We start from the raw sequence: 17248 nt of genomic DNA on the forward strand, positions 1-17248 counted from the left end.
GAAATACAATTAAATAAAAGACAGGAAATAAAAACACATGACTCCCTGGGTGGATAGGAACTAGAGAAAATTGATGAGCTGGAATATGTTGCAGCAAGGATTTTTTTTGAACAAATCATATGATGTGCAGTAGCTCTTCCCCTTTATTTGCTCATCCAACATGTTAACCATGTTCTCACGAAAAGAGAAAAAAACAGAAATACAGAGCAGCTGTCAGTATCTGACAAGAGAAAAGACGAGGTAGCGATGTGAATTGAGACCTTCTGTTCTCACGAAAAGTTTCTGTCCAAATCCGTTTTTTCTCTTTTGCAAACACTGTTGTGTATTTCCATTTTCTGTTTTAAATTTGGAATTGTCAGCTCAGAGGTGTAAAGGTTCATGGGTGTTTACCCAGATTGTACCACTCTCTGGCTTTGTGTGTTAATTATCCAATGCCCATCTTTGTGTGCTTTTAAAGCCAAACTCACTAACTTTTCTCTCCCCATCCCTTCCTCTCCTCTCCTGAAAGCACTGGAGTAATTTTGACTTTGGGTGATAAGTGTAAAATGGGTGATATCGGATCAGCTGCCTGCTATACATCTCTCCCAATTTTCAGAAATGAAAATCAGCAGAGTTGTATGATGGGCGGCTGATCCAAGATCGACCATTTTTCACTATCACCTGAAGTCAAAATGACCCCCATTGACTCCTGACTGGGGTGCAGTTCAATAGTTTCACCACTTAACCTCCAGTGATTTCATGTTGGAATATGAGGGGTGATTCCATAATCTGGTTCTCCCAGTGGGGAGTGATGCATATTTTCTCAGATATGTTCTCTGAAAGCTCTGTTTCCCATTGGGAGTGCTAGATCATGTAAATCACTGCTTTAGTTCAATGTTTATTGCAATTACTGTTATTATTGTACACTTGACTTTGAGAGCTCTGTACCTTGGCTAAATAGCCACGTGCTAATGCTTCATGTAGAGGGGAGGTTTCTGGAGGACTCCTGGGCAATCCATCATCTTCAGAACTAGCACCAGTATCTTCCATCCTCTTTGCTGGAATCGACATTGGAGGAGGTACCAGTTTAATATTTTGTTGGACTTTTAACTGTAATAAATATAAAAAGAAATTTATATAGATTTTCTGGGAATTAAATGCTCTATATCAGTGAGGACACTGACTGGTCCATTGCCATTCACTTCACTACTCTTAGAAGCATCTTTTAATCGGTTACAGTCAGTTGTACGTAAAGGCTAATCAATCATATGTTTGCCCTTATGTAAAACCGCTCAAAGTGAATGGATTCCACCAACACCACTCAGTTATGTTCAGTGACAGTGGATCAAGAATAAGGTATGAGTGGAAGTAGATTGACCATAAAGAACGTACACAGCAGTTCATGGATGTTAAAAAGACATTTAATGCCTTGGTTTGGTCGTTCCCACTGGCTATCTTATGCAGATTTGAGCAAATGTGGAGACTTGGTCAAGTGTTAACCATCATGCACATGACTGCAGAGCAGTCATGTGGATTAATGAGAAAGACCTTTGAACCTCTTTGGGAAGCCAAAGTTTCTATATGCTTGGTTTATTGCCTCTGGAATTCTGAATGAAAATGCACAAACCATTGAAGATATAATTTCATTTTGCAGCAGCATGGAGGGGGCTGTGATCACTTTAGTTCTAAGCAGATCATACCCAATGCAGCCTCCGGTCTCCATCTGATCGTTCATATAATCACTTCATTTGGACAGCAATCTAGATATAAATCAAAGTTAGCAAAAACTAAAACAGCGAACTTACCGCAGTAATTCTTTCCTGGTGTTCAACAGCCACCCCTACCCAACACCATTGCAGGAGCAACACCACCACAAGGACTGCAGTGGTTCAAAGAGAAGGCCTCGAACCACCTTCTCATGGCAACTGGGGATAGGTAATAATTGCAGCCTTGCCCACATCCCGAGAACATGTTATAATACAGATAGTAGCAAATAGGCTTTCAGAGATGAGAACACAGCAGAGTAAGCTGGTAACGGAGTGAGCTGGGAACAGAGTGAGGACTTCTAAAAAGGATATTTTGGTGAGATAGGAGAAAGGAGGTGCTAAGTTAATTTACTGAGGAGCAAAAACAAAGTGTTCAATTATTTATTCATACTTTAATACTTAACGATATGGCAGATTAAGGAAGGGACTACTAAACTTATTTAATAATTTCAATTTTTTTTTTAAGAGGCAAGGGCAAAAACCTAACTAGCAGCTTTAAGTAAGTAATAAAAATTAAATAAGAACGAACAGATATTACTAAGAGAAAAGAACAAGCTAAATAAACTAAACTGAGCAATAAAGGTAACTAAACGAATTTTAAATCCATCTGGGAATTATAATTTAGTATTAAGTGAATCAGTAGGCTCTGGAAATAAATAAATAACTGCTGTACAATAAACAAACATAGAATAGATATTGGCAGCACAGGCAGTGTGTCAGGATAACAGAATGTGGGAATTTGTGGACAGTGAGACTGTCCCAGATGACCACACCTGTGGGAAATGGCTATGTCTTGAGTCACTTCGGGTCAGAGTTATTGAGCTGGAGCCAACTGAGAAACACTGACACATAAGGGAGGGGGAAGAATATCTGGATAGTTTGTCTAGTGGAGGCAGGGAAGGAGGCACCACAAAACTTGGTCCTGTCCAATAGGTACGATCTACCTGAGGGGGGATAAGGAAAAAGGCTGCAGGGGGAATGGCCAGAATGCTAACCAAGGCACTGTGGAGTAGGAAGCAGTCCAAATCCAGGGTCGGGGGGGGGGGGGGGTGTGGGGGGAGCTGAATAGAAAGGTTGTAGTTATAGGGAACTCAATAATTAGGAGAATAGAGGATATCCGCCACAGTCACGATTGAGATACTGGGTCAATTGAAGTTTTCAAGTCTGAGATTGACAGATTTTTATTAGGTAAGGGTATTAAAGGTCTTTCTCATTGACCTTATTGTTACAATCTGCAAAGTAGTCAGGAAACACTTCGGAATGTGCCCTGGGCCAACTAACATTAGAGGATAACTGGGGAGATAGTTTGACTATGGTTTACGCCACATCATCTTGCATAAAGCAAAGTTTTGTCCATTGTTCTCAGGACGTGGGCTGAATTTATGGCCCATCCTTAATAAATCAGTTCAAAATTTTGATGTCAGGTCCCTCTCTCCATATATTGTAACTGTTATTGTGAGCAGGGGAGCTTACGTCATCTATAATGAGTTTGTCTCAGTAAAAAAAAAAATCAGTTCACTGCCCTGCACAAGCTGCTTGCTAGAACTTGTTTTTGATTTCAACAAAGCCTCCCAAACAATTAATCCTCCCAGGCACCTATTGACTGCAGCACATAAGTGCTCTTGTCAACATGGAAGTTCACTGAAACTCCCATTTAAATAGTGACTCCAATGTGTGCATTTATATGGAGCATTGGGTCACTTCAGCTAGTGGAAGACAAATTACAAAACGTGTGGCTGTGTATTCTATTGTACTTTGAGGAACTGCAGAACTGATGTGGGGCAAGGCAACATTAGCAGCCCTGAACTAGGTAGACATGGGTGCACTGATTCATTTATCCGTTTCTAGTGACTTATCTAATCACTGGGAGTCTGTTGGTCTCAGTTTAATGTTTTGCTAATATAGGAAGTACAGATATTAATATTAGTCTTTGTGTATTGTGAAATATGGAATGTGTACAATATTGTTTTTGGTGGGGGGGGGGGTAGAATTGTTTCACTCCTAGATACTTGGTGATATACTGACGATGACATTATTAACTAATCCTTTGGACTATGCTGTTTCTTCAACTCTACATGCTGCTTGATTTATAAGCTCTATTATGGGAGGCAGGAGTGAGGGGAAGAGGTATTTGTAGTTCTGTTATGGTAATTGTCAGAATACAAACTAATACACGTACAATGATTCATAAAGACAGGAACATATTTGTTTCATTGCTTCACAAAAATCAGACTTATTTTATTACAAGTCCTTTTGCATCGCGAGTAATCTTTCAGTCTGAATTTTAAATAAAATCTCCTTTAATTTTATGCAACATCTCAGCCATTTTACCCACAGGAGAGTAGGTTGTGATCACCTGCCTCTGTCAATAAACATGATCCCAGGAGAACTGTCAGGAGGCAAGCAGTTTGTAAGTAAACTTATTGGGAAAGGATGTCAAGAAAAAAAATTGTCAAAATGAGCCAGGGTAAATAATGCAATTGGGGTGATGCCCCCATTCTTCATAAGTAGGGCAAGGGATTGTGTTTTATTTTTCCCAGGCTGAATATTGGCACTGCTTGTATGGTTTTTTGTTTAAAAGCTGAACATAATGCAGTAACAGAAGGATGACATTACTGGGAATTAGGTCTGCCATGATAAGGATTAATATTGACATAATAATCATGGCACCGTATAACTAGTGCGCGTAAACGGTCTCCTGGTCACAGTCTGACTCCATTGTTGGACACCCACTTGGCCTCAGCTCGAATTACAGTTCACTCCATGCTTAGAAATTCTGATTGTGGTAAATTGGAAAATAATATGGTACGATTACCAAAAGTGCTGGGTGTCAGGTTATTCCTCCATACTGGTAATAGTACAACATCACACAGGGGAGTATTAGAATTGTTTTAATGGAGTTAAAAGTTACTGTTGCAATATGGCTTTCACTGCAATTTACACACTCCTGCTCCTAATCACTATCCAATGACCCTTGATGGAAAGGACATGTGTGAGGACATCAGGCAAGGACAGAATTGGACTGCACTGTGATTCCACATGAACCAAAGCGTACCAACACTTGCAGTCTAGACTCACACATGGAGAATGGCCACTTGGGCAAATTACAAAAAAAAGTAATTTTAAAGGACATTTAACTAACCAGACGATAAAGCGCATTTGCACATGGATATTACTTGTTCATTACCTGTAAAGCTCTGATAGGTCCCGAAACATTCTCCTGAGAAAACACTCGCACAGACTTAACAGGTTGTTGCGCAGATGTGTCTGGGATGAAGATGCTGTCGTGTGACAGTGCTCTAGTTCCCATGATACTTTTGTGAGCACTACAAGAGGAAACAAACAAGACTGCTGTACCAGAGACCACATGCTGTAGCTACAGAGTCAACAATGTCGTGTTGAGATAATTTGTTCCATTACCAACATATTTAGTAGTCACCAGAAGCAGTACTGTATTCTGGGAATTCAACATCAGGATCAAAAAGCAACAACTTGCATTTATAGAGCGCCTTTAATGTAGTAAAACGTCCCAAGGGGCTTCGTAGGAGCGTAATCAAACAAAATTTGATGTTAGGACTAAACATGTTAGATTTCACTCAACATTTATATAGGAGCAAAAATTCAATGTTTAACTGTCCTTGCAGTGGATAATATGAACACATTTGGAGACTAAGGGGTTAAAACCCAAACAATGCACCATTTTTGCACTAGAAATCAAAATATTATTAGAAACTAGCAGAAATGAATAATATAGGTCACACAATTAGCAGATTGTACAAAAAAAGCAACATCCAAAGATGATAAAACCGCCAGGGTAAAAAAACTAAAAATTCTGATTTTGTTTGCTCTTAAATACTCCCATGACAGTTTATTCAGACTTTGACATAACCCAGTGGCAGCCCAACGTGATCTGAGGGGGCGCTTCTCTATCCACAATACTACCCTGGCTGCCTTCCAGATGTTTAATGATCCTCACGGGGAAGCTTTGCAACTCCAGGAGATTTGAAAAGGGTATGTCATACAAAGCAAGTTTTCCACCCAATAAAGCACCAGGAAAGTCTCATGGGATGTACCGCAATCTCATGAAAACAGCAAGTCACAGAGCAATGGCTGTTTCCAGCAGTTAACAATTCCTTCTCAATACATTAGAACTGACGATCAGAAAGAGAGCTAGAATTTTTGCGTACTCAGCTATTGTATATTAATTTTAATTATTTTTTGTTTGTATTATGACATAAGTCCATATTTTCTAAGCATCCCAGTAAACTGAATCTACTCTGAGTAAATTAAATTCATTTATCTTAATCTAATTTTGAACCACATTTGAAAAATTAGATTAATTTATCATTTGTGCCTGTATGTAAACATGTTCAGTTCGTGACCACCCACTGCCTTTACATTGCAGATGACACAACTGAATGAAAACAAACGCTTACAGGAGTTAAAAGGGGGAAGAGTAGAAATGGGAGACAAACACTTCCACTTTTGAAAAAGAGGCATTTGTTCAGTAATACATTTTTAAATAAAGAACAGCACAGAATTTATGCAATTTGTCATAGAAGCCAACTAGATTAAAGCAGAACAGCTGCGTATAATTATTGGCTAGTACCATAATTTAAAAACTGCAAATGCAAAGACAGACTATTATATCTAAAACTTTCACTGTTTATTTTTTCTTAATAATGATATGCAGTGTAGCACTAATAAAAAAAAAATCTTCTGTCCCAGTTTAAAATTAAATAAATAATTATTTTGAGCTATATATAAAAATCATTGGACAATAAATAAATATTATAAATTAAAGTAAAATTTCTAACCACAAGGAGTTGGAGGAAAGTAAAAGCCAAACTACTTTGAGAAATAGGTTAATTTGTTTTTTTTTACATTCGGTGATTTAATACCCAACAGGTGTCTAACACCACACAGCCCAATTCCCCAAGGAGTCTTTTCTACTCCTTCATAGGACGTGGTTACATTTTTTGGCCTCAGAATGAAAGCATTACGCTTATTTTCAAGAAGCATGGTCACATGTTATTTTCATACTGAAAGAAAAATAGGGGTCATTCCATGCTCCTGCATTCCCAATGGAAAGCAGTGTTCAGATATTGGGCTACACCACTGTTGGCTTGGTTCTCCAACCTGCACTGCCTGCTCCCTCCGGAGCCTCATGTACTGTGCCTCAATAAAATTCAGGTAGCTATGTCTTATGGGGTAAATATAAAGCCTGGGCTGCTGAATTCTGCATATGCCATCTGTGGTTTTGGCTACCTTCTCATTGCATTCCTGCTGCGTTACGAGATAACAGGCAATAGTAGTTTTATCCGTACTGGGGGGTGAACACGCTCCTGTGCTTTTCACCTCTGCCAGTGCTGGGTGAACATCTTGCCCTTCCTTCTTAACTCACAGGTATGTATGCTAGTACTGGACTCAATTTTATTTCATCCTGCACAATTCTGCAGGAATTTCTCTTTTGGTCCTTGGTGAGGTGTTAACAGTTCTCACCAAACAATTTCTTGTGGGCTAGTTCTTGTTAAAAAGAGCCCATAACACTATTTCGAAGAGGAGCAGGGAGTTCTCCCCGGCCAATATTTATCCCTCAAACAACACCTAAAAACGGATTATCTAGTCATTTATCACATTGCTGTTTATGGCACTTCGCTGTGTGAAATTGGCTGCCACATTTCCAACATTACAACAGTGACTACACTTCAAAAGTACTTCATTGGCTGCAAAGCACTTTGGGGATGTTCTGAGGTCATAAAGGCGCTATATAAATGCAAGTCTTTCTTTCCTTTCTTTAACACATTTTAACATGGGAACAAGACTCAAAGTAGTGGTAAAAGGCACAATATTGTTTTCTATTGGTCTTGCTCACTTGTTTATTCACATTTATTTTTTCAGAAAAATATGAAACATAAGTAAATATATCCCTAATTGTCAGAACTAACACTTAGAAGGAAAGGAAAATACACTTCTCAATTCACAATCGCTTAATATAAATGATCAATTCAATCATTTTAGCACTAAATTTCCATTTTGCTGTGTTATTTACATTACTTAATTCAAATAATTGGATATCTCCTTTTTTTAACTGCAAAAAACAACTTTGAATTATCGGAGTAGATTGTAAATGTGCATTAATTAACAAGCTTGTGATGGTGAAGCAAGCACTAAAGACTCTGCCCCTTTAGTTGCATGTGGTCCTAATTCAGGGTCAGCTCTTTGGGAGAGCCTCAATCATTTTTTTTTTAAGATGTGGAGATGCCGGTGATGGACTGGGGTTGACAATTGTAAACAATTTTACAACACCAAGTTATAGTCCAGCAATTTTATTTTAAATTCACAAGCTTTCGGAAGCTACCTCCTTCCTCAGGTGAACGATGTGGAAAATTTTTACAATTTTACAATTTTTACAATTTTACAATTTTACAATTTTTTTTAAGACATTAGGTGGGGATGATCTTTGCGAGTTGTACTGTATCTATCTGTTGTGAGTTTGAATTCTCTGTTAGATCCCTTTAGACTGAAAACAAATTCACCTCACCCAACAGAAATAAACACAGTTCCTCGAGCAGTTTTAAACGAGTTTACATTTTGTGCCCAACATTTTACATTATACCAATTTGAACAAAATTGCTGAGACCCATTTATCGGGTTCTGCTGAAGTTATTCCCTCAGAGCAAGTAAGGAAAAAAGCAAACCAATCAATTTACAAAGGCAGTCCTTACTGTTGTATCATCTATAATGTATAAGTCAATGCCTGATCATTGATTGAGTGCTTCTTGATGTAATCTCTGTGTGAAGGATGATAGACTATTTAACAAACTCTCAGTCATTTGAGGTGTACATTAGAGAAATTATATTGATTCACAAGCAATTAGCAATATGCAACAAAAGTTGTACTGATAGACACCTGAATAATCGACTCTGCTGAATCCTTGAGAACTGAACATTCTTTGTGATTTTGCAAAATATGCAAATCATTTTCATACCTCAAAGTATTTAGCATGGATATTCTGTGAAACGGTAGTGATAAATACATCTAATTGGGGCATGTTTGGGTAGGTGTTACTATAAAAACTGCTCCTCAGAATCCACTTAAAGCCCAACATGATGGTTGCCAGAGTTCATGTGCACTGTAGCGGATGCTTTACCATGCCATTTTCTGTTATGTTTAAATAAATTATAAAAATAAATTGTCGACACAAATGTAAATCAATGGCATGAGATAGGAAAATTATTTACGGTTGGGTAAAATTCACAATCATTGGTATTTAAGGTTTGATAAAATTCACAAGCATCACTCTCAAAACTTCATACCTGAGTTCATCCTCAGAATCAAGGTCGAGAGTACGAGACTCTGGACTAGTGACATCACTCGCCGACTGGCTTTGCTTCAGGCTGTTCTTTGTTGTGTGGGATATCAACTCCTTTTTTTTCTTTTTAACAAACAGTTTCTTGAATGATTTGAACTTTGACTTCTTCTTTCCTAAAAAGATATAAAACAATGTCACAAAGGAAGTCCACAATAACAACAGAAAATGCCGGAAAGGTACAGCAGGTCAGTCAGTATCTGAAAGAGAAGCTAGCATCTTGGGTGTAATCCTTCATTAGACCCTGGAAGCTAATTCTTGTTAAGGTAATAAATGTAGAAAGCATGATGCAGTGGGTGGGTATGGACTTTCGAAATTTGTCACCAAATACTCTTAACTGTGTCCATTAAACAAATTTCTTATAGCACTACAAGCAGCTCCTTCTCCGTGCTAATGATTAAAGCCTTGAAATGGGCAAGTAAACTACCAGGCTGCTCTCGAGTATTAACTTTAAAGTAGCATCGATGGAACTTAAAAATGGGGCAAAAACAAAAGTGTATATAATATGGTGACATAACTAGATTGGTATTTTCACTTTTTGCCTTTGTAAGTTTCCTGTGAGCTCACCTGATATGTAAATGACTAATGAGGTCACCCAACACCCAGTACAATATATACGGTTATACTGGACTTTTAGAACCGCATTTGTATCACTCATAGTACATATGACACTAAAATCGGAGTACAGAGCTGTTGGTGCGTTTCTGTTCCTCACGGTACCAGTAAGAGAAAGACCTCCACGGGATGGTAGTCTCAGTGGATTAGGACTGTGCTGCAGCCAAAACAATGCCCATGCATTTGTCCAGTGAACAATCTCTTACTTTTCTGTTTCCCAGACAGCGCTGTCTATTTGATTTATATATTTAAATTTAAGCATTTTAGCTGGGTTATGATAATTGTCCATTAAGTCATAAGTTGTGAAGTCCTGCTCAGGATACAGAGTGAGGCAGTCTATGCATTTTCGTCTAGTGCAACTTGGGTGTGATTTGTCCAAATTGAATTGAGACAAGTGGTGCGAGAGCAGCTTGAAGATGTCGTCTCACGATGCTTCTCTTTCATTGAGCAATAACTGGTCTGAACTTAAGCTCCTAGGAACTTTTTAAAGTTCACTTTTCACCTTTTGAACTTTAACAAAGAGACTAAGGGGTAAAAGAGATGGGGTATAGTATCTTTTTAATACTTTGGGGCCAGCCAGATGACCTGCAATGGTCTTTTCAATCCTGTGCATTCTCATGTAACAAAGAGACAAGTGTCTCATTTCTCCTGTTATCATTAAAATTTAACCAGTCAGAGGATGTTGGTGTTTGCCCTGGCCAGAGTGTGGTACTGAACCAGCAGTATAACTTGAGTCCGTCAGACTCACTGCACTCTCAGCAGGTACCTGCAGTAGAACAGCAACCTCAATAACTTTTGAGAAAGGAGTAATTTATCCTTTGGTTCCACAGCTGTCAAGATCAGTAGAGAGAATTAAGAATTAAGAACAAATCCATTTAAACAATTCAGGCTGTCTATTTTTTTTAAAAAAGTGAAATACATCCAAACAGGCTGCACCTTCAAACCAAAGGAATGTGTCAGGGCATTAATTAGGAGGATCTAAAATGTATCTGTGAAAAAATGTATTTTTGCCTGCATTAGATTATTGATTTGAATTCTTTATTACCGGTTTCAGTGCACACAGGGTTATGATCAGTTATTGCTAGCTATATTCTGCAAGCTGAAGGGAATTTGTATTACTGTCTGGCTAATATTTTCACCTCAGGGAAAGGCAGAAACATACGTACTTCTGGAGGTCCTTTATGTGCCTGGTCTGATTGATGGCATTGTACATGGATGACGACCCATCTGGCAGGGCATACAAAATATTTGCACAAATCAATGAAACTGGCCATTAGGAAATGGAAATTAGGCCAGCCTGAAGTTCCATTGCAATTAATGGAGTTGCTCCTGAACATCTGGGACTGCTCACCATCAGTGACATCACAGGAACTAACAGCCTGCAGACAAGACCACCCGACAATGGCGACTCCCTGTTCAGGGGTGAGAAATTCGACTTTCTTTCATTAGGTCTGAGACTTAGCTCAGTGGTAGCACTTTCTGTGCTGAGTCAGAGGCTTGTCGATTCAAACCCCGATCCAGATAATTTAGGCTGATACTTCAGTGCAGTCCTGAGGGAGTGCTGCATTGTTGGAGGTGACATCCTTTAGATGCATTCAACTGGTGTGAGTTCTGCTCTGACCTACCAAGGGTACAATGGTTGGGAAGCCAGAGAGCTTCCTCAGCCAGAAGCCCTTGTTGTGGGAGGGGGTGGGTGGAGGATCTGCCATGAACCACCAACCCCAACAGAAATTAATGGGGTAATTTTAACCCCCAAGGACGGGTAGGTTGGGGACAGGTGGGAAGGTAAAAATTGTAAAAATGTAAACCTGACCCCAACCCACCCACTTCCAGTTTTAACAGAGGTGGGTTGAGGGGCTAGCCACCAATCCGCTCCCAGGAGGCAGGTCGGTCAGTAAAATTTTTTAAGGCGGCTGCATGCCTCCATTTTAATAGGTTTTTTTATTTTTTAACTCCTGGGGGCTGGAATTCTTGGGCCTTCTGATTCACGTCACGAGAGAGGAGGCAAGAAGGCCCAGATCAACAGGTAAGTGCCCATACTGCACTGGTTGTGGGCCAGGAGGAGCACGAGTGTTTCCCCCAGGCCCAACAAGCTTACCTGCCACAATCTCACACACACGATTGGCTGGCCACTACCTCCCCTGCCACAATCTCCGACCCCCCCAATCCCCCCAAGATCTCCAACCCCCCTCCCCACCGATGACTAGCCCCAACCCCTCTACCCCGATGTCCCACTCACCTGGCATCTGCTCCCCGGCTGCTTTCCCGTCCAAACAAGCAGCCAGCCTATTAATCTCGCTGCCTGATGGGCAGGAAACTAACTGAAAACATTTTAAAGATGTCCTAACGTCAAAATCGTCAGAACACCCAGGAAACCCGAATTTCCAGGTTTCCTGTTCAGAAATCCCCACACCCCCACCCACACTCTTCACGTCCCCAAGTAAATATCGAGAAATAAAGGTCTAGCCAAATTTCTGGCACTTCTGGGTGGAAATCATAGAAACATAGGAGCAGGAATAGGTCATTCAGCCCCTCAAGCCTGTTCCATCATTAAATTAGATCATGGCTGATCTGTACCCTCAACTCAATTTACCCACCATTGTTTCAAATCCCTTGATACCCTTACCTAACAAACATCTAGCAATCTCAGTCTTGAAAATTTTTAATTGTCCCAGCATCCACAGCCTTTTGGGGAACGAGTTCCAGATTTCCACAACCCTGTGTGTGAAAAAGTGCTTCCCAATTTCACTCCTACATACCCTCTTGTTCTGGATTCCCCCACCACAGGAAATAGTTTCTCTGTATCTACCCGATCAAATCCTTTAATCATTTTAAATACCTCGATCAGATCACCCCATAATTTTCAAAACTCAAGGCAATACAAGCCAGGTTTATGTAACCTGTCCTCAAAATTTAATCCTTTAAGCCCTGGTATCATTCTAGTGACCCTGCACTGTACCCCTTCCAAGGCCAAAATATCTTTCTTGAGGTTCGGTGCCCGAAACTGAAAACAGTACCCCAGATGGGGCCTGACCAAGGCTCGGTATAACTGAAGCATCACTTCCTTCCCTTTGTATTCCAGCCCCCCTTGAGGTAAAGGCCAACACTTCATTAGCCTTTTAGATTACTTTTTGTACCTGTGCACTAGTTGGGCCTCTCCAGGCATTTTGGAGCCAATGGGGTTTAAAAACAATAAAACTAAAAAAGGTACAACATTTGGTTGCATGAGGTAGAAGTTAATGTAAGCAAATAAATATCAATCTTATCATTTTAAGATGTGGAGATGCCGGTGATGGACTGGGGTGGACAAATGTAAGGAATCTTACAACACCAGGTTATAGTCCAACAATTTTATTTTAAAATAAAATTGTTGGACTATAACCTGGTGTTGTAAGATTCCTTACATTTATCATTTTAATACATTTATACCACAATTGTGTTGTTGCATACATGTGAATTACACAAGTGCACCTGGGAAAAATAGCCTCATATGGCACAGGGCTGCAAAAAAATCAAACAGCTCAAAGCACCAAGGTGATTTAGAATCCCTGTGTAGTCTGGATCAGGAATCTGTAATTACATTATAATTTAATTAAGTACTAGATGTACAAGCATAGCATGACTGCTATGCCATCCCAGAGGTGGAGGCATGATTGGCACATAGCTGAGGCCAGTGCACCACCCCCAAAGCACAAAAATATTTAATGGGACATCCTGTGCTACATTAATGGGGATTTCCCTGTTGTGGTGCCATCCTTTCAATGGTGCGACATTGCTTCATGGAAATCCTGTAGCACTGCTAATTGAGAAATAAAAATATGACGGTAAGAATTCCTCTGGTTGCTGCTGTAAATCTGTTGCTGGTTATGTTCTTTCACAACATGTTTACAATATCACTGTACACAGCAAAAGGATTCCTATCTCTCTGACAGCCTCCCATTCAGATTTTGGTACAAAGATGTTCAGTAGTGGTGGGCCACTAGTAAAAACTAGTCCAACATCATGGGACTTCTCCAAATGTCCTGGCCAATGTATATCCCTCAACCAACATCAACTGGTCATTTAACTCATTGCTGTTTGTGAGACTGACCATGCCGTGCGCAAATTCGCTGCCATGTTTCTCTACATTACAATAGTGACTACACTTCAAAAATACTTTATTGGCTGCAAAGCGCTTTGAGGTTTTCTGAGGTCGTGAAAGGGGCTATATTATGCAAGCTCATTCTTTATTTCAACATCTAACCCAGCTCAAGTGGTCCCAACATAAAAGATATCTACAAATCACTATTCGACTACAGGTCAAATCTATGAACTCCATCAGATTCACTGAGGGAAAACTGCTCTCATCCCATGGAGACACTGTAAACACATCCATGGCGATTTCCTCAGATCGATAATTCGAGAGAAACCGCAGCTGTTTTAATAAAAAGCATGTTTATGATTTGTATACCGATTTCACTAGAGATACCGTCCGGACAAAATCTGGTGTTGCTTTACATAATTACCAGAGCGATTCTACATCTAATCTTCTTAAACACTAACTGGGCCTAATCATATAACCAACCTCTCCTCCTCCCCCCCCCATGAAGTGAAAGCACAACAAAGATTATGAAGAAGTATAAGAAATACTATTTAAAATAACAGGGAGAAGGAGAGGTGAATATTTGGAAAACCGTGGGCAACGCAGACCCAAATTTCTGTTTTGCGTTGCTGGCAGACAAGGCACCTCGCCAGCGGGCAAACTGTAAAACCATCCCACTCTCAATGAGTTTTACTATCAGTGCCTTTCATTAAAACAAAAATTGAAACCATGATTAATTTTTTTACATTCTTCTACTTTTTCTGTCTGTTGTTTTATCAGTTTACTATCCTAGGACATAATTTCAAGGCTTACATTTCCGACAGGCCTTTCTGGAATACAGAAATATTTCTCGAAATATTGAACCAGGTTTGAAGGTGATTTTCATTTCAGATATATGCGGCCTAAGAATTTAGATAATTGGGTCCTTAAAATAAACAAATAGAATATCAGTCATTAACCGAATTTTCAGCAACACAATAAAACTGTAAAGCACAGTAAAGTATATAAATTGTAGGAAACATAAAAAAGGTAAAATTGTGGTTAATTTTATACTTTCCAGCGATTCAAATTTAAATTTTCAGTTTGAAGACTTAATAATACAGCCCCTTTAATAATAGGGCTGGAGAATTTTAGCCATGAGAAAAGATTGGATAGGCTGGGGTTGTTTTCTTTGGAACAAAGGAGGCTGAGAGGAGATTTAATTGAGGTATATAAAATTATGACGGGACTAGGTAGAGTGGATAGGGAGGACCTATTTCCCTTAGCAGAGGAGTCAGTAACCAGGGGGCATAGATTTAAAGTAACTGGTAGAAGGATTAGAGGGGAGCTGAGGAGAATTTATTTCACCCAGAGGGTGGTGGGGGTCTGGAGCTCACTGTCTGAAAGGTTGGTAGAGGCAGAAACCCTCAACTCATTTAAAAGTACATGGATGTGCACTTGACGTGCTGCAACCTCCAGGGCTATGGACCAAGTGCTAGAAAGTGGAATTAAGCTGGATAGCTCTTTATTGGCTGGCAGGGACATGATAGGCTGAATGGCCTCCTTCTGTGCCATAACGTTCTATGATTCTATGAACATCATGGATGAGAAATTCGAGTTATGAGGAAAAACTTGAGATACTGGGACTGTTTCGACTGGAGCAGCGAAGATTTAACTGAGCTATTTTAATAGAGAGAATAGGGACAGTCTATTTCCTCTACTTGACGAATCAGTGACGAGGGGCCAGCAATTTAAAATTGAGTGAGGTAAGAAATTAGAGATTTGTTAGAGCATGGAATGATTTGCCACAGGGAATAATTGAGGCAGAGACCAGTGCATCTTTTAAGGGAAAAAGTAGATGAACATCTGAAACAGAAGAAAGAGGGCGAGGGGGGCATAGCAGGACAGTGGTATTAGTTTTGAATTGCTCTTGCAAAAAGCGGCACTGACATGAATGGCCACATGGCATCTGTCTGCGCTGGTTCCAGGTCCCAATTCCACCACAATGGCTAAGATTTTTCACTCAATTACCTTAAAGTATATTTTGTTCAATAATCTCTGAGTGGACTGAACCTACAAAGATGCTCTTGAGGTCTTGAGTTCAAAAGGGACAGTTCAGACGCTCCTCCCATTCAGAAGTCCTATTTGAACGCAATCTGATTGCCAGCACAGGCCATCAGACACAGTTTCGATATTGTACTGCAAGTCTCAGTCAGGCCATCCTGTTCCTCAGTTTAAGTCATTTGGGCTGATACCTCCTCACACAACTGAATGAAATAGGCTGCATACACTGGGAGCATTGATTGTCTCCCTCTGAAATTCAAAGCGCCACTGTGTACTTACAGACACATTACATTCAAAGTGCACACTCTGCAAGCAGGTATAACTCCATTGGTGCAAATTAGTATCTATAATCTTAGGACAGTATGCAGAGCTACAATGAACGCACAAAAGGCTGGAAATCATTACTGTCAGTATTAGTATGCAAATGCATTTGTATCGCATTCCTCTGTCCACTATTACAGCAGTTAACCCTGACCTAATATTTTTTTTTTAGTTCTCAGCTCTCATCAAAAATACTTCAACCGCCTCACCACTTAGAATCATAGAAAGGTTACATCTATGTAAATACTAGAATGTGTCTATTCAGCCCATCGAGTCTGTGCTGGCTCTATGCAAGAGCAATCCAGTTAGTCCCACACCCCCGCCCCATCCCCATAGCCCTGCAAATGTTTTCCTTTCAAGTACCTATCTAGTTCCCTTTTAAAGGCCATGGTTGAATCTGTCTCCACCACTCCCTCGGGCAGTGCATTCCAGATCCGAACCACTCGCTGTGTAAAAAAGTTTTTCCTCTCGTCACCTTTGGTTCTTTTGCCAATCACTTTAAATCTATGTCCTCCGGTTCTTGACTCTTCCGCCAATGGGAACAGTTTCTCTCCATCTACTTTGTCTAGACCCTTCATGATTTTGAATACCTCTATCAAATCTCCTCTCAACCATTTCTATTCCAAGGAGAACAACCCCAGTTTCTCCTGTCTATCCACATCACTAAAGTACCTCATCCCTGGAATCATTCCAGTAAATCTCTTTTGCACTCTCTCTAAGGCCTTCAAATCTCTTTTGATGAAAAATAAAAAGATAAACCTAAATATTCGCTGTAGGTGCATTAGTTATAATCAATTTACCTGAGCCATCTTCACTGGGGCCTTCAGCTTCATGCATCTTGGCGTCTGTCAAACCAGTAGCCATGATGATATTCTCACTGGAAAATAAACAAACAGAGGATTGTTACTCTTTCTGAACCATATTATTTCATGATTGTTGGAAACATTATACAAACATAATTACTGTAGTATCTTTTTAGCACATTCTAGTATTTAAAAAGGTGTTATCTTCCTTCCCCGCATTTTTTTTTCTTTTCTAAAAGGTGATGATTCATGCCGAGATGTGTTTCC

General features: G+C 39.8%; 1 protein-coding gene across 6 annotated transcripts in view; it reads right to left on the reverse strand.

Moving 5' to 3' along the window:
* Positions 1-17248, reverse strand: part of LOC137322778 (CRACD-like protein) — a 152286-nt gene that overhangs the window by 41830 nt on the left and 93208 nt on the right. For all 6 annotated transcript variants that reach the window (XM_067985830.1, XM_067985829.1, XM_067985828.1 and 3 more), the window contains exons 3-6: positions 16979-17055; positions 9066-9234; positions 4933-5071; positions 928-1089 (exon numbers count right to left, since the gene is read on the reverse strand). In XM_067985830.1, coding sequence (XP_067841931.1) covers positions 928-1089; positions 4933-5071; positions 9066-9234; positions 16979-17042 — 534 coding nt within the window. In that variant the 5' untranslated portion in view covers positions 17043-17055. The remainder of the gene's footprint in view (positions 1-927; positions 1090-4932; positions 5072-9065; positions 9235-16978; positions 17056-17248) is intronic.

The sequence above is a fragment of the Heptranchias perlo genome, chromosome 6, assembly GCF_035084215.1.
Source record: "Heptranchias perlo isolate sHepPer1 chromosome 6, sHepPer1.hap1, whole genome shotgun sequence".
Lineage (NCBI taxonomy): Eukaryota > Metazoa > Chordata > Chondrichthyes > Hexanchiformes > Hexanchidae > Heptranchias > Heptranchias perlo.